The sequence below is a fragment of the Podarcis liolepis genome (genome assembly GCF_965112155.1).
Source record: "Podarcis liolepis genome assembly, chromosome: 12".
Taxonomy (NCBI): Eukaryota; Metazoa; Chordata; class Lepidosauria; order Squamata; family Lacertidae; genus Podarcis; species Podarcis liolepis.
The window spans coordinates 46,706,153-46,724,591 of NC_139563.1; the positions used below are offsets into that span (position 1 = coordinate 46,706,153).

Genomic DNA, 18,439 nt, shown 5'->3' on the forward strand with positions numbered 1-18,439 from the left:
TATAATGAGAAAAGCTTTTGTGAACTACAGTGGTGCCCCGCAAGACGAATGCCTCGCAAGACGGAAAACTCGCTAGACGAAAGAGTTTTCCGTTTTGTAGGTGCTTCGCAAAACAAATCTCCTATGGGCTTGCTTCGCAAGACAAAAATGTCTTGCGAGTTCCTGTGGGTTTTTTTCCCTCCCCCCCCCTTTTCTAAGCCGCTAAGCCGCTTATCAGCTGATCCGATAAGCCGATAAGCTGCTAAAAGCCGCTAATCCACTAATCCGTCAATGGGCTTGCTTCGCAAGACGAAAAAACCGCTAGACGAAGAGAATCACAGAACGGATTCTTTTCGTCTTGCGAGGCACCACTGTACTTTATCAGACGCATAAAATGTGTGTATGTATATGTGTATGTGTGTACACACACACACACAATTAAACATAAAAAAAGATGCCCATGATAACCTAATGCAAAAATATTTTGACTGTTTGAGCAGACTCTGAGCTACTCTATGGAGCTGTAAACTTCACCAAGCAGGAGTGACACCACTGATCCCACTCACAGGTTCATTTAGCCCAAGACACAGGTCAGTCAAGAGTTGTGTATCTTACTAGTGGGTTGTTGGCTTGACAATTCGCTTCAACGTCTGATTCACCCCACAACATCCAAATCAAAAGCTGATTTGAGTTCAGAAGTTGTAGTTTCAGGACTATTAATCTTGTTTAAAAATATTATTTATTCATTATTAATTAAATTTATAAACCGCCTTTCAGCTGGATATCACAGGGCAGTTTATAGTATAAAAAAATAGATCCAGAGTCTATTTCAAATAAATGACTGAGCATTGAGAGTAAAAATAAATTACTCTATGTTAAAAACTATTGGCAGCTCTTCTAATTCTATGGTAAAACACACTAATTTAAAAATCCCCAGAAGTACCTGTGGTGAGGATGACAAAGGAGCACAAATGCCAGCGGAGGACTCTGACCGAAGAGATTTCCCACTCTGAATGGCTTCTTGATCTGTGGCTTGGCTGTGGCCTTTGCTAATTGGCTGAGGCATGTTAGAAGGTTCCAGAGAGCCAAACATACTCTTCCATTCCTCATTTACATTTGAATCTTGTTTTACATGTTTTCTAGCTGAGGTCAGCAAGACCCAAAAGAAGGATAACAGTAAGATTTTGTTTATAACAAAACAACCAAAATGTACAGTATAAACAGAGTTTTGAGTTACTTAACCTGATTTATTGTGGCATAATGTTAAAATGAGTGCTGGATCATATAAATCAGCTGCTACATGACTTGGGCAAAGGTTTCAATCCATCACCAGATGAAATAAACTTGGAATGCTTAGCCTAATTTCTGCAGATGACCCATGTCATCTGTATTTATACAGATCGGTGAATGAACCTTGTGGTTTTTTGCAAGGTTATGCTGGCCTTAGCATTACGGAAGTAATTGTTCTAGAATGCCAAGTTTGTGGTGGTGGTGGTGGTGGTAGGGAAAGAATCATGTATCTCCAAGATGGTTTTTCAGGCCGTTATGTAAACACATCTAAAAGTTAGAACAGACACAGCCAATTATATCTGAAAAGGCAAGTTGGACAAATAGGGCAAAATACACAGAAACTTCATTTCAATATATTGTGCCTACCTAGCTTGAAAATGGGTTTCCTTATGACACTTTCAATTCACATGATTTTTACTTTTTTACAGCCAACTACAGCTTCATATACTGCTGCCAAAGTTAAAATATAAAGGTAAAGGTACTCCTGACCGTTAGGTCCAGTCGCGAACGACTCTGGGGTTGCATGCTCATCTTGTTCCCTCATCTTGCCAAGGGAGCCGGCATTTGTCCGCAGACAGCTTCCGGGTTATATGGCCAGCATGACTAAGCTGCTTCTGGCAAACCAGAGCAGTGCATAGAAACACCATTTACCTTTCCCACTGGAGTGGTACCTATTTATCTACTTGCACTTTGAGGTGCTTTCGAACTGCTAGGTTTGCAGGAGCTGGGACCGAACAACGGGAGCTCACCCCGTTGCAGGGATTCGAACCGCTGACCTTCTGATCGGCAAGCCCTAGGCTCAGTGGTTTTAGACCACAGCGCCACCCCCGTCCCCCCAAGTTAAACTATACAAAGCTATAAAAACCTGTCCATTTTCCTATTTTACATATATTTGAGTAGTTTAGCAGGAAACTAGACTGACAATTGGAGAAACATGACTGGAGGCTGTGAGAGAATATCTTGTAGTCAAGCTTGGTACAGAACCTCCATCCTCATATATTATACTAATTCACACAGGCCTATATATCACTCAATAAGCCAGCGCAATCACTTGTTATATGTGAATTGCTTCCATTAAGAAAACCTTGAGTTTCACATGAAAGCTTGATGGCCCATTCAAATCTGCAATGTTTCATCCACTAAACGATAAAGACGTATGTGAACTCAAGATGTTAAATTTCGCCTTCAGTCCGAAGAGTTCAATGTAAGCAGATATTCTAGATGTGGATGGAATGTGTTGATAGTGGAATCTTCCACGTCTACTATAAGCATTTTAAATCCTCCAATATAAAATTATAAACAAAGCAACAATGCAAATTACAAGACCATACTAACCGCGTTTATCATCAGACTCTTGCTTAGTTTTAACAAGATCAACTTGTCTCCCGGTTATACCCAGAGCTGCCAAGTCTATCACTCCTTTCTGGGCGCTGTCATGAAGGTGGCTCTGGTCCACTATGTTGGCCTTCGCTTTGTTGGACTTCAGCATGAAGTCTCTTAAGGCTAACAGCTTGTCTTCTTCTTCCTCAGTCATTCCCTATCCCAAAAGAAAATAGACAGTTCATCAAGACAGAGCAAAGATTTTCAGTTTTTAACATGTGGCAATTGGGCTCAAGAGGGTTCAGGATATAAAAGTTAGATTTACAGTGTAACTAAAGAAATGTGTGGCTTTGGCTGCCACAATATAAAAGGGCACCTTTTTAAATAGGGACATTGGAAACTGTCTTATACAGAGCCAGGCCATTGGTCCATCTAGCTAAGTAGTCTTTTACTAGCTGGCGCTGGCTCTGCAGGTGTCTCTTTAGACAAGAGGCACTCCAAGGCCTATGTAAACATCCCAGGAACTGAATGCGGGGCATGCAAAACAGATACTGTGGCACTGAGCTATGGCCCTTCCCCAAATAATGGTCAGAATGTTGGAAGGTCTGTTGTGGGCTGCCCAGATATGAAAACATTTGGGAAATCAAGCCAATATGAGTTCTATTCAAGTTCTTATGCCGAGAGAGCTCTTACTCAATAGGAATCAATAATAAAACAGAATAATCTGGGACGAAGACCAACCACATAGTTTTGGTGACTATCTGATAAGCTTCCTGCAGCCATGGGTTCCTAAACAGAACTTCCATTTATGCACAAGCCCCACTGAAATGTAAAAGGACACCATTGCTGTTTCACAACTCAGATTCATTTCAATGGGGCCTGTGCAGGAGAAATTGTCAGCGCCGCTGGCAAAGAACTACTTTCATGTAGTACAGATGCTGAAACAATACATGTCCTTGCTTTATTGTGGATTCTCAGCACTACCATTATAGCAGTAAGAATATACTTGAGAAAGTAGCTTCTTCAACAGCTGCACAATTGCTGGATCTTCAGGGGGAGGGCAGTCGGGAAGAGCGCCATTCCTTTTCTTCTGACGAAGTTGTAGAGTTCTGAAAAGGCTTCCTATGTCCTTGGAACGCAGAGCGTAATCAAATATAGAACGGCTTACAGGCTCTTTGAGGACGCTCAGTAGGACTATTTCTTTATCTATCTGTAATTCAGGACAGGGAACAAGGAAGTAATCAGAAATGCAACCGAGGATTTTTTCTTCTTGAGGGAATGAGTGGGAGGTCAGGTCTAGACACTGACCTCAGTGGTAGGTTTTGAAAGAAAGGGGACTGGCTGGTAAGTTTAAAAACTTTGCAAATATCTACTTCTTTTATATCAGACTATTTTGAGCTAGTTACTTTGGATAATATTAAATTACTTTTTGTTATTTGTGCAGCACTTTTTTCATTAAACTACTTTTTGTTATTTGTGCAACACTTTTTAACATGTAAAGGACTGCACAAGTCATACTGTGGTTTCCCTCGCAACAAACATCCGAGGAATGAAAACTACACTTTGCATTTAATGCAGGAAAGAGGAATCTTTGGCCCTCCATATGTTGTTGGACTCCGGCTCCCATCAGTCCCAGCCAGCATGGTCAGGGAACAAGGATGGTGGGTGCTGGAGTCCCACAACAACTGGAGGGTCACAGGTGCCCCATCCCTAAAATGAAAGCTGAGAGCTAATCAGGATTTGCCCAGGGCCTGTTTGAACTATCTGGGCTATTTTATTAAAATGCTCCTCAGACCTGGCATGCATTTTGGCATGGCTTTGTTTGTTCCTACTAACAGTTTGTTACACAACAGAACCTAGGTAGGATGGGTTTGTATGCATGATGAGCTGGGTCACACGTTGCACTGGCTGGTGTTTTGCATGAGTGGGGGGAAGCACCCATGTCACAAATCCCCCCTGTCCCTACTGAAATAATATATTTGAGTACTGAAAATGCATTAAAGGTGAAGGGACCCCTGACCATTAGGTCCAGTCGTGGCCGACTCCGGGGTTGCAGCACTCATCTCGCTTTATTGGCCGAGGGAGCTGGCGTACAGCTTCCGGGTCATGTGGCCAGCATGACTAAGCTGCTTCTGGCAAACCAGAGCAGCGCACGGAAACACCGTTTACCTTCCCGCCGGCGTGGTACCTATTTATCTACTTGCACTCTGACGTGCTTTCGAACTGCTAGGTTGGCAGGAGCAGGGACCAAGCAACGGGAGCTCACCCCATCGCGGGGATTCGAACCGCCGACCTTCTGATCGGCAAGTCCTAGGCTCTTTGGTTTAACCCACAGCGCCACCCGCGTCCCTTGAAAATGCATTAGGGATCACCATATTCCAGGTTTTCTCACCTCCACCAGCAGTAGCCAATGAAATCAGGCTCGGACAGCCAAATTCACATGATGCTTTTGCATCATGTGGGAAGCCATTGCAGCAGAGGTAGGGAGGGTTCACCACTGAGATGCTGGCATTCGCAGCACCTTCTTGATCATCCTAATATCTAACGAAGCTTTCAGAGCCAGGGCATGAAGATATTAAGCTAAATTATTTTCAAGCCCTTCATATGCTGCAATTCCAAATGAAGGAAAGGTGCTTATCTAGATTCCTTACCTGTATTATTGGCTGAGTGATAAAAGGATGCAGGTAAGGCATGAGTTTGCAATAAACATCAGCAATATTCAAATGTTGTGCTACAACAGTTATAAATCCTACTGCTCCATAGCGTATCCAAAGATTAGGGTGGCACAGGAATGGTGCTGCAGAAGGAAATGAACAAAAAGAGAGGAAGCGATTTTAATTGATGTAAGTCATGCAATTAAAATTCTAAAAACAGGAACAAGTTCACACTCACACACATACTTCAGACTAAATTCCAAAGGGGATCCAACATAAAATAACACAAAATCAAGTTCACATTAGGATCTTGCCTCATGGCAGACACCTACCCTGGACTTTTGTTCCATTCTGACCTGCAACTGTATTATTACAGTTAAAATAAATCAAATGCCCTTTTTGCATTTCCTGAAAACTCCCAAGCTCACGTCTTTCAGCAAAGGCACGAGCACATTTTTAAATGACATGACACTCAATATGTTTGACTCAGGTGGTCCCAGGAAATTCACTATCCATGAATTTTGTTGTGTAATGGCCCATTATGTGGGCTAGATTTCAGTATCTTTTTCCACCTAAATGTGTCCTTAACAGACCACTTCCTTCAGGAAACCTTCTACCTATAACTGGCACCTGTCAATGCCCCGATTTGTTCAGTCTCTCTCCCATGGGGCTGCTCCATGCTTTTCTTCCCCAAGCCCATGAGAGCAGACCTCTTCAGCCTTGCAGTAACTAATCATCTTGCTAGTCTGTGACATTCCATTTGGCACTTCAGGCCAAAAAGCCATTTTTAGTTGCCTTGCCAACCAGCATTTGGGCACTGTAAATAAACATTATTCTGTTCAAATCCAAGTTGAGACTCGGTTGTCTTTGTTCATTTCCTCAGGTTATTAAAGTGTGGAAAAGTCCTTGGCATTTAATGGACTCAGGATCTCTAATGGTTTGTGTAACATGTGAACTAGAAGATGTGTAGAACAGGCAACAAAGACTTCTCAGCTTTCTAAGGCTGGAATCTTAAACACAGTCACTTTGAAATAAGCCCTAACATTCCTGAGTAAAAATGCATAAGGTAAGGCCAAGAACACAATACACACTGAATGACAACTGCTTAAATGTCATTCTGATTAGAAGTTCAGAACTATGTGATGTCATATGCTGGATAATGAAGTTGGCAATATAAACGGCATGCTAGACAAAAGATTGTTAAAAGTAGAAAATTACTACTAGGGAAGCAGGCTTACCGATATCACAGGCAAACTCATAGATATGTGGTTTCTGCAAAAGTCCTAATTGGCACATACAGGTAAGGGCGTTGAGGGCCTTATATATGACAAATTCTTCTGCATCACTGAGCCCTTGCTGGAGCAGAGGCTTTAGAATTGAAGAGCTTTGCCAGCCAACATAAGCAGCAACACCTGTAATCATGGCAGAATAAAATACAAATTACAATTCCTAAAAGCTAACGCAAGTAGAAATATCACATGCAAGCAGGGTTAACACATGCAATCCTGAAGAAGGGAAAAACCCAAATAAGTAGGCTTCAATTTGAGCTACCCATGAGCTTCAGTGCTTTTCATCATCAGGTCTCATCTTAAATCTATTTTCCACCATTAAATACAGTGGTATCTTGGTTCTTGAACTCAATCCGTTCTGGAAGTCCATTCGACGTACAAAACATTTGCAAACCAAGGCGCAACTTCTGATTGGCCCCAGAAACAATCCCAACAGCCGAAACGGACATTCGGCTTCCGAAAAACGTCCACAAACCGGAACACTTACTTCCAGGTTTTTGGCATTCGGGAGCCGATTGATTCGTCAACTAAGCCGTTTGGGAACCAATGTACCACTGTAATGGATTCCAATGCCACAAGATAATATTATGGCCACTAGCATAGATGACTTTAAGATTGCCATATAGTCATGCCAGATAGATGTATGAGTTGTAAGAGTGAAGAATGGGACTTAACGTATTTCTGATTAAAACATGTGAGAGATAAACACCAAGAGATGGCATGTGACTATATTATCTCCCTTGTGAGCTGCTAGGGAGCTGGGTACAGAGAACTGCACCAGATATACTGTTGGTCATATCCAACAGGGTAATTCGTATGTATTTATTATTGTTACTCAAACATAAGACGATTCAGCTGTTATTGCCACACCTTAGGCCAGGCATGGCCAAACTCGGCCCTCCAGATGTTTTGCGACTACAACTCCCATCATCCCTAGCTAACAGGACCAGTGGTCAGGGATGATGGGAATTGTAGTCCCGAAACATCTGGAGGGCCAAGTTTGGCCATGCCTGCCTTAGGCTTAGTCCTTATTCAACCTTTCCTCAACCTGTGCCCTGCAGATGTTTTGGGTGTTTCATCAGCCCTGACTACTGGCCTTGCTGGCTGGGGCTGGTGGGAGTTGTAGTCCAAAACATCTGCAGGGAACCAGGTTGGGGAGCACTGCCACTCAAACACAGACAATTAGTCATATAAGCAACTGAAACCTTCTTAATCCCCCAATTAAAAACTAACAGACCCTCATTTCATACACTGAAAATCTGCTTATAAAAAGCAAGAGGTAGCTGTGCTAGTCCCCAAGAAAAAACTATGAATTCCACAGTTGGAAAATACCTTTATGAGGATCAACCAATAAATTTACAAAAATGTGGCAAATTTTCAAATAGTTTTCATCAGACAAGGTAGTATACAAAACCAGAGGTGTGGAGGAAGATGGATATCTGTAAAGACAATTCCTACCCAAGGGGTCTAAACTAAGGTCACCACTGTGCCCAAAACATAGTATAAAACATGCCTGCCTCCTTCACCGTACATGTTGCTTCGACACTTGGGGTGACCTTGCCTGCAGTAATAGGCTGATGCAACTAGTCTTCCATAGATTAACTAGGTTTATTTACTTAAAATACCACCCTGTCTCTTCCTAAAACTTCTCCTAAATGTTGGCTTTGAGGTTAAAGTGTCTTCTGTGACAGGCTTGAGGGACTGTGTTCCTTCCTTGTGCTAATTCATTCTATCAATCTGCACATCAAAGGAATCCTGCACGCACTACCCCTTGATTTGTATAACGTCTCATCTGAAGAACAGTTCTGGAAAACTTGAAAGCTTACCACATTTCTGTGACTTTGGGGTTGGTCCTAATAAAGCTATCAGCCCAAATGTGACCCCAGGATAAAAAGCTGGTATTTGTTGTCAAGCACATACCCACTATGCTGTCAAAAAACGCTCCTCGTAAATGCCAGTCATTCTTATCGTTGAGAAAGGTGATCATATGGGAGAGGAGAACGTCGTTGGCTTTTTGACGACCAAAAAAGACACAAAGGCGAGTTATTCCATTTTCCATCAGCGTCTGCTTCACAATGTTTTCAGGGTCGCTCAGCAAAGTGACAACTTTCTGTTGGACCATTTCATGCAAGGCCTGAAGCTCTACAAAGAAGACCATAGAAAAAGGTTAAGGAAAAACCAGATGTGACTGTGTTATCATCCTTGTGATGTATTATTTGCACTCAGGAATCCCGCCTTTTGTTGGTCATTATTTTTGTATTATTTAATATATATTTTTAAAATATACACACACACTCATATATATAACGGCATTAGGCCATGGGTGGTCAAAGGCCATGGGTTGGGCCCACAGCATACACATCAGGGCGCAGTCACAGCCCCACATGAACTGCAACACTCGCATTGAGATTCTATGCTTCCTTGTTCTAAACTGGTTGAGGTCATGGTATCCAATTTGCTGCACTGACAATGTCACTGCTTCTAAAGGAATCATGTATGCCAGGCATGATCAAATTTCAAGAGACTGATATCTACTCCCACTATAAAAAACTGGCAGTGATCTATCAGAGTTGTTGAGCTTTTTTTAGGGAGCCAAAGTTTTTTTTTTGGGGGGGGGGAGCACTCCGTGATCTACTTCGATCTACCATGGACCCCCCGCCAGTGGCTCGCGATCTACCTGTTGGATGTATGTGGTTATGTGTGTAAGTAGATCAGCAAATATGCAGAAAAAGCACTATGTTAACAACACCCAAGAAATTCAATTTTCTGGCCATTCCTATAACTTCAAAGGTTACTCTAGGCCTGCTGCGGCTTGAGGAGCATAAGGATAAAAGACTGCCCTTCAGATGGCAGGGGAAGGGATAGTGGATAGAACAGAGAAAGAGAGAATGAGCAGAAGCAGGACCAGCACGCAATTGTGGGTAGAAAAACATTTTGATCAGGAGACGAACCTCTTGTGGGTAGCTTTGTGCAGCCTTGGAGTGAGAGATTTAGAGTAGATGCGCAACATTGAAACTGAAGGGACAACTAAAAGTCTCCCTGACTATTTGCTCAATTAAATACCTTAGATTTTAGAAACTAGGAAGCAACTCCTCTTTAGAGGTACTTGCTGCACAGAACCTAAAGTTCACTCTGCAAACATTACGTTCCTCATACACTTCAGTGTTGAGGATATACCTGTGCATTTACGCCCATTGGAGTGATCTCCTTAACACTATAGGGAATGTGGAAGGCTCTAGTTTAGGGATGAGGAACTTCTTTCAGCCAGAAGGCTACATTACCTCATCAGCAACCTTCCAGGGACACATGCCAGTGGTGGATGAGGCCAGAGGCAAAGGTTGATGGAAAAACGGATATGACTCTTAACTTTGTACAGTAGGCTATATTCCAGACACACAAGTGCTGGAGATTTCTACCTCCCACAAACACATCTAGCTATCCAAGCAAACAAGCGGGATTATCACAGATAAAGGTCACTCTGCCACTCTGATTGATAAGGGCTTGATCAGGGCACAAAGCAGGGCAATGGGAGTGGTGTGGCCTGGGGAGAGTCCAAAGGCCAGTGAGAAAGGCCTGGATTGCTAAATCCGCCCCCTGTGCCTCATGTTCCCCACTTCTGCTTTACTTGCAAAACTCTATTTATTCAAAATATTTTATCTTCTTTGAGCAGCTATTTTTAGGCTGCCTTGTAGGACAAAGTTTTCTCTGTGCTCTGTCAAGTTCCACAGAGCTTTAAAATGCCAAGAAGGGTGATGGCTATCCTTAAGTCATAATTTCTTGCTAGGATGATCACCAGTCTGATTTCCTGAAGGACTGGATAAAGGTATCGCGGCTTGACTGTGGCACTGGTCTTTTGGTGCCTCTTTCTCATTAGGAATTGGGAGATTATCTTAAATCCCTACTGTAGCTCTCAAGAAGCGGAAGTTCTCAGCATCCTTCTGGAATCTGAACCATAAAGATGAAAAAATTAACAGTCTCTTGAGTCTATGCATGTTCATTTGGACACAACCACTATATCCAATTGGGCTTACTCCCCAATAAGTATTCATATGAGCATGCTCTAAGTAAAGGAAAGTGAAAGATACATTACCAGTATCATAATTTTCACTTGGATGTGTTGCATCATCCATTTCTTCACTATTTGGTTCATTCTCCATGTTCAAGTTTTTCAACTGGACAAGTTCTAGGAATCTCAGAGCAGTTTCTGCCAACAGTGCTATGTTTTCTGCAAATATCAGAGCAGGATGTAAGAGACAGATAATCCAAGTTTTTTTTAAAAAAAGATTAACAACAACAGCAACAGTGGCAATAGTTTTAAGCACAGGTGATATGTGATTAAAATGTGAAGTGTCTCAGAATAACAGCATCTTATACTGGCTTACCCCAGACATAGAAAACCAAGCTTGAACTTTGAGAAATTGCTTCCTTTACCAGTTTTTTGGAGGCAGGGCATGGGCAAGAGCCACCAATGATGCCCATTTCATGTCTGTGCCATATGGACCTCGGCACGACCATCACATTCTGTGTGTGAGCTCCAAGAGACCCCTCACTGTCTACTGGCAAAAACAGAATGCAGGACTAGACCAGTGTTTCCCAACCGGTGTTCCGCGGCACACTAGTGTGCCGTGAGACACCGGCTGGTGTGCCGTGGGAGGGAGGCGGGCGAGGCGGGCGGTGAGAGGCGGCGGCGGCGGCGAGGATCCGCGTCGAGCCGGGGGCGGCTCCGCGGTGGTGGTGCCGAGCGGCGGGGCAGCGCGCGCAAAAGGGAGGAGCGCGAGACAGCGGAGGAGGAGGAGGCCGGCATGTCCGGGCAGCAGCAGCAACAACAGCAGCAGCAACTCCCGCCGCCGCCCCCTCCTCCGCCCGCTATCGCCGCCGCCGCCTCAGCTGCCCTCGCTCTGTTGCCTCCTCCCACCCCGGCAAGGGGGAGGGAAAAAACTTTCGCTTTTGTGCGTCCCTCCCGGCGTGACGCTGCGCGCTGACGTCACGGGGCGGGGCTTTAATGGTGGTGTGCCGCGAGATTTTTTTCCGGCTAACAGGTGTGCCGTTGCCCAAAAACGTTTGGGAAACACTGGACTAGACAAACTTGTTTCAGATCCAAAGAAACCAATGATCATTCTGGCATTCTTGTGTCAGAAGCACAAGTAGCAGGGCACACTCCTGGTTGGTTTGTTATTTTTAGAGCAGTGAGACAGGCAGATGGTAGGACCCAAACATGTTTTTGCCATTGACATTCTGGCCTATTTATTTAATTTAGACACAACAGGTCATTCTGATAATTTCTTTTTTTTATCCCCCAAATTCTCATACAAGAAAAAATAAATTCAGCACTAAATAAAAATCTACATTTGCAGACACTTCCCTCTTTATTCCAGTTGTGATTTTAAAAAAGAAATGCAATGACATCAAAGAAAACCTTCCCCAAAGCCCCCCATCTCCCCTCTTACCAGCATAAGCCAGTCGGACAATAGTGGCTTCATCTTGGGCCAAATGTGCAATACCTGGCAAGATGTACTCTGGGTAGATATTGATATCATTACGCGGTACTTCTTTGACCAGAGCAAGAACTTTAGTGAGTGTCCTAACGGCTTCTGCCCTTACTCTGGGCACAGAGTCATTGCTGAAATGCAAGAGATAAGGCGTGATACGATCCAGCAGAATTTCCACACTTAACCTGGGTGCCAACTGGAGAATCAGTTCCAAAGCAGCCAGCTTTGAATCACAGTATTTGAGGGTCTGAAGGCAGGACGTTATCACCGACACCAAAATGACCAGCCCATTTTCCTTTGTCTCTCCTTCAGCTTTTTCGGTTTGGTCATGCCCACAGAGATTATGGATAATGTTGTCCAGATCTTTACGTATAACGAGAATGCGCTCATCTGCAGATACAAAGGTTTCCTTGGCAAACTGTGCCATGTAAGGCTGGAGGAAAGTATAAAATATTTCAGGAAATGCGTTGTTTCGTTGTTGTTTCAAGTAGTCTTCAGCTGCTAAACGTTTTTCTGGTTCACAGTGGATCATCTGGGTAACCTTCAGATAAAAGAGAGCAAAAAGAGCAAGGTGAAGGCAATGCTTTATTATTAAAGTAGGTATGGAAAATGCAATAAGCCACTGTAAATAGAATGGAATTAGTTACCAGTTCTCTAATACTCCGGTCTTCAATTTTATTCAGGACTTGTTCAGGGGAAAAGAGGCCATTTCTATACGCCAAAAGCTGTGACAAGTCAAACAGAGGTACACCTTCTGTAAAGAGCTCAGCTATTACGCAACCTGGAAAATACAGAACAGCTTCCTGAGAATTATTTGGTAGACATCTCTTGTTTCGCCTGCTCATAACCAAAGACTATAAAAGATGGAGATGATGTCACTTTCCAATTGGCCACACATTCCTTTTCAAGTTCGAGCATTTAAGAAGACATCACTTCTCTCCACCTCTATAGTTCATTCAACTTCCAGCCCTCAGTGCTCTAGTTACCAATATAGAACCATAATCCTGCACTCCAAAAACTGACATCAGGAGGGTGATGAAGACTTCAGCTTGCAGCACAGGAACTTGCTTTTTCTAACTCTATTGCTATAATAAATACTACTACCACTACTAATAATAATAGTAAATTAGTAATACAGTGGTACCTCGGGTTAAGAACTTAATTCGTTCTGGAGGTCCGTTCTTAACCTGACACTGTTCTTAACCTGAAGCACCACTTTAGCTAATGGAGCCTCCCGCTGCCAGAGCCTCCCAGAGCACGATTTCTGTTCTCATCCTGAAGCAAAATTCTGAACCCGAGGTACTATTTCTGGGTTAGTGGAGTCTGTAACCTGAAGCGTATGTAACCTGAAGCGTATGTAATCCGAAGTACCACTGTAGTAGTACCTTGCCCATCTTACTGCGTTGCCCCAGCCACTCTGGGCGGCTTCCAGCATATATAAAAACATAGTAAAACATTAAATCTTAAAAAGCTTCCCTATACAGGGCTTCCCTCAGATTTTTCCTAAATGTTATATAATTACTCATCTCCTTAACATCTGATGGAAGGCATTCTATTTCTTTTAAAATAAATAGAAACCCCATCAAATTGGGGTGTGTGGGAAAAGCATATCAACCACATCCTTTTTCCCCCCTCTGGCGTTCAAATGATCTTGGAAACCATCACTGAGAACCAGTAAGAATACGTGCAGGCCTGAAGATGTTTTACACACCCACACATCCACAAGAGATGATCAGTGGCCCAAAACAATATGACTAGGGCTGCAATGTACACAGAACCCCATGTGGAGTTCAAAATTGTAGATTAACCTTCACAGCCTGGAGAAAAGGAGCATTCAGCAGCTGTTGGCATCCATATTTCCTGCTATTGAATGAGCGAGACTATATACTACCAGTTGACTGCATTCAGAACACAATATGAACCCACATCATACACTGACAGCTAGGCAGAAAAGCTCCCACCAAATACTGTTTATTGAAAAAGGAAAGTAAGTATGAAAATAAGCTGTTCTTCTCTAGATGTGCCTGGAGTTAGTTTCTATGTCCTTCAATTGACTGTAGGATTTCTCAACCAAGGTAACTACCATTGCTTCCTGAAGCAGAAACAATCAAGGGCTGCCCAACATGATGAAGCCCCCAAACCTGCATGTAGATTCACATCACTTAGGAAGAATGACAGAAGTGCAAATTAACTGTCAGCACCAGGGCAAGATGTCCGGCCTCTAAATAGTCAGAAGACATTGACGCCAACAAAAAAATATTGTGGATCATGAAATTATAAGGTTTCTTGTGAGCATGTTTTACAATTTCACTAATGTATCTGGGGCTAACTCATGTGACCAATCCTCCCACTACAACCCACAGGCTTAATGCAGAGACCCCAGTGGAACAAATGTAGCCACATGGATTTGACACCAGGAAGTGCTTTCAGATTGCTTCCAGACAGGTGTTTATGGGGGAATGGTGTTCATTATGCATTCGATACAATGCTATTGACATCAAACTACCGCTCCATATTTCCTCCCCCCACCTTTAATCAGGATTTTCCAGAAAAGGGAAAATCCAGCAAGTTACAATGCCCTATTTGCAATGTCTCAATAGCCTTTTTGTAATATTAAGCCCACATCTGGAAGCACCCTCAGAGGCATAGAAATTAGCCCAGTATGAATCACCATTAAAATACAGAGATGCTACTGTTATTCAGTGTACTTCGCAACTACAGAAATTAGAGTACCGTATTTTTCGCCCTTCATTTCCCCTTCATTTTTGGAGGGGGGAAAGTGCGCCCTATGGGGCGAATGCAGGCTTTCACTGAAGCCTGGAGAGCGAGAGGGGTCGCTCTCCAGGCTTCAGGAAGCTCTGCGCAACCCTCGGGAGACCGGCTCCGAGGGTTGCGCAGAGCTGCCTGCAGTCCCGGACTCAGCGCAGCTCTGCGCGGCCATCGGGAGACGGGGGAAATAATTTTCCCCCCCTTTATTTCCCCCCCAAAAAACTAGGTGCATCCTATGGGCCGGTGCGTCCTATGGGGCACAAAATACGGTATGTCTCCTAGGACAGTACCATTTCAGAACGCAGATGAGAGAATGGCATGCTTGTTTGTTTGTTTTTAAAAATACAAGGAAGCAAACAAACAACAACACCATTCTAAATGGGAAAAACTAGCGTACTGGGGAGAAGGCTAAGCTAGGACCCTTCATACTTACTTGCTAGTTTTCTATGTGCAATGATTGTATTATGATTTTTACACGGAGCTTTCAACAATGCATTTTCCCATTACATTCTGAAGTGGTATGATTACAGGAGAGATGTACTATATGTTATTTTTATATATATACTTTAGCTGGACAAATGTGGAGCTTAATTGCTTGCAAGCCTCCTGCTAAACATTATACTTTGCTAATCACAGGAAGACTTGAGGATTCACAAGGAATGCTAAGAATTATCATGCAGACTAATGTGACTGTGAAGTAAAACCTGTATGTACAGTGGTAACTTGGTTCTCAAACACCTTGGTACTCAAACAACTTGGAACCCAAACACTGCAAACCTGGAAGTAAGTGTTCCGGTTTGCAAACATTTTTCGGAAGCCGAATTTGCTCCGTTTTGAGTGTTACCCTTCCGATTTGAGTGCCACAATTCGGTTTTGAGTGCCACAATTCGGTTTTGAGTGCCACTTCCCTTTTGAGTGCCACACTTCCGTTTTGAATGTTACACTGAGGTCTGTCTGTTTTTGCTATTTATTTTGCATTTTTGTTTTTGCAGCTCTTTTTGTTTGTTTTTCTGACTGTGTGGAACCTAGTTCAACTACTGATTTTTTGTGTGACTGAAGTACATTGTTTATTGCTTTCATTTTATGGCTCAATGGTCTTATTAAACTCTTCTTAAATTGCTGTTTTAGGGGTTGCTTTTAAAAAACTGGAATGGATTGATCCATTTTGCATTACTTTCTATGGGAAAACACGCCTTGGTTTTGGGACGGACTGCCAGAACAGATTAAGTTTGAGAACCAAAGTACCACTGTAGTTCTATACTGTATCTCATACATTATATCTGGAAAAGGCTGGTGGTTTTAGTTATCACAAGATTGCACTAAGTTCCCCACTCGCCCCCAGAAAACAACACTTTCTATGAAGGCACAGCTTATGCATATCGTTTAATTGATCACTTTAAAGTACCTGCAGAAAAGATGTCCATTGCACGCTTTAGTTCCCCCCTGCTTCGTTGATTACTGTTAGCCAAGTCCACCAGGGGAGTGGAAGGATCTCTCATATTCTCCAGTTCCGTTGCAAATATGCTGCCATCAACAAAGCGCTCTGGAGCAATGTAGCAAGTCCTCCTTCTTGACGTATCAAAGAAATAATTGAAATCAGCAGGGTTGTCTTCAGGAAGGTAGGTTGGCTTAAAACTAGCAAAATCTGTTAGAAGGACCCAGTTCCAGCTGGTCACCATGACATTTTCAGTTTTGATGTCTCCGTGACGGACCCCAGACCTGTGTGCTTGGTCCACTGCAGTCAAGATCTGGAAGGCTATCCACCGTTTCTCAATGTTGTTCAGGAACGGACGAGTACTAATACGGTCATAGAGATTATCTCGTACATACTGCCTGAAAAGCATGGCTGCTTTTTCAGATAATGTGGCCTTCTGGAAGGGAAGACAGTTTTGCGCAGAATTCAACCTTATTTTCAGCTCCTCCAGCTCCTGCTTGTAACTAGTTAACGGTAAAGTTGGATCTTGAATGGCAAACACCTTGACGACCACCAGACCTTCTCTGTGCTTGGCTCGGGCAACTTTAAAAAACCGAGTACTGCCCAAGCTTTTGTCATATTCGAAGTCATGGATGTCTGAGAAATAGCTGTCAACGGAGAGGATCTGAGAAGGGGCAATACCAGCCAGCTGGTTCCCCATGGCAGACCTTTAGTTCTTCGTCACAACTCTGCCTAAAAAAGACAAGAGAACGATTTGTTAATCTCAACTGCATCGCTCTTCACAAACGACACACAATACAGGATTTCATTTTGAAACACACAAATTACTATTAAGCGGCTCTATCTGAAATATTTTATAAATAATAATTTGTATGTTAATGGCTTGTTTTATTAATGTTATTAAACTGAGTCCACATATGTACCAATTTGATTTAAAATATCAATTAGAAAGTGTAGAATGGGACGGCAAGTCGATGTAGAGCCCAGTTGCTGGAAATCACAAGTGGGAATAGTGATGTTGCACTCAGATCCTGCTTTTGGGCTTCTTACAGGACTCTGGTTGGCCAGTGAAAGAACAGAATGCTGGACTAGGTGGGTTATAGGACTGCAGAGTTGGAAGGGACCCTGATGGTCATCTAGTCCAACCCCTTGCAATGCAGAAATCCTGCCTGCAGTCATCCCTGGACAGGCTCAAAACACCAACCTCAAAACACCAGACACACTGACCCATCGAGTCACCTGAGGCTGTAATGTCCCCTTATGTTCCCATTTTTCACAACGTGTCTGAGATCACAGCATTTAATAACCCAAAGGCTCCCATTTCCCTTAACACAGAATATTTAACAGGGCAGCCTTTTCCAAACCAAGACACTGCTGGACTACAATTCCCATCGCACCTGACCATGGAGCCATGCTCGCTGGGGCTGATGGGAATTGTAGTCAGTCTAAAAATATTTGGAAGGATCAGGCTGTGCAAAGACACCGCTTTCCCAAGCAGCCTTCTAGAAACATTCCCACGGCAAGCCATGGCCAATTTCTACCACAGCATTTCACACTTCTCCTGCCTTTTAACTTTACACCTCTTCCTTCCGTTTCCTTCCAAGATTCATCTTGGAAGATCTTATTATACACACACACACATTTTATTATACACACATATACAGGGCGAGTCTTTTAAAAGAGACCCCATGGAATGTGTGTACTCTGTATCCACGGGGCCTCTTTTAAAGGACTCACCCTGTATGTATGTGTATGTGTGTGTGTGTGTGTGTGTGTGTGTATATATATATATATACACACACACACACACACACACACATACACACAGAGCACTTTTCTCTGGGGGGACGCATACCCCTAAACATTTTCTGAATCTTTGTGCAGTACTTTTGTCCATTTATTTATTTTTCCCAATTTGAAGTATAAAATGGTGATTTTTCTCAAGTCAAAATAAGAGTAGCCCTAAACATTTTTTTTTGGGGGGGGGGGAAGCACTGTACACTCTCTCTCTCTCTCTCTTCTGGAGCAGTTTCCCAAACTGTTTTTGGACTACAACTCCCATCATCCTTAGCTAGCAGGACCAGTAGTCCAGGGATGATGGGAGTTGTAGTCCTAAAAACAAAACAGCTGGCGACCCAAGTTTGGGAAACCTCCCTCTGTGGCGTCTCGGATTCAAGTCGACGAAGCCAAGGCACCATCACGCTGGTCAACATT

General features: G+C 43.1%; 1 protein-coding gene across 3 annotated transcripts in view; it reads right to left on the reverse strand.

Annotated features, from left to right (window-relative positions):
* Positions 1–18,439, reverse strand: part of PIK3R4 (phosphoinositide-3-kinase regulatory subunit 4) — a 49,933-nt gene that overhangs the window by 10,674 nt on the left and 20,820 nt on the right. For all 3 annotated transcript variants that reach the window (XM_083467833.1, XM_083467831.1, XM_083467832.1), the window contains 10 exons: positions 16,196–16,957; positions 12,669–12,802; positions 11,980–12,562; positions 10,623–10,757; positions 8,453–8,674; positions 6,482–6,655; positions 5,241–5,386; positions 3,596–3,799; positions 2,605–2,806; positions 923–1,122 (listed from right to left, as the gene is read on the reverse strand). In XM_083467833.1, the coding sequence (XP_083323959.1) occupies positions 923–1,122; positions 2,605–2,806; positions 3,596–3,799; positions 5,241–5,386; positions 6,482–6,655; positions 8,453–8,674; positions 10,623–10,757; positions 11,980–12,562; positions 12,669–12,802; positions 16,196–16,925 (2,730 nt within the window). In that variant the 5' untranslated portion in view covers positions 16,926–16,957. The remainder of the gene's footprint in view (positions 1–922; positions 1,123–2,604; positions 2,807–3,595; positions 3,800–5,240; positions 5,387–6,481; positions 6,656–8,452; positions 8,675–10,622; positions 10,758–11,979; positions 12,563–12,668; positions 12,803–16,195; positions 16,958–18,439) is intronic.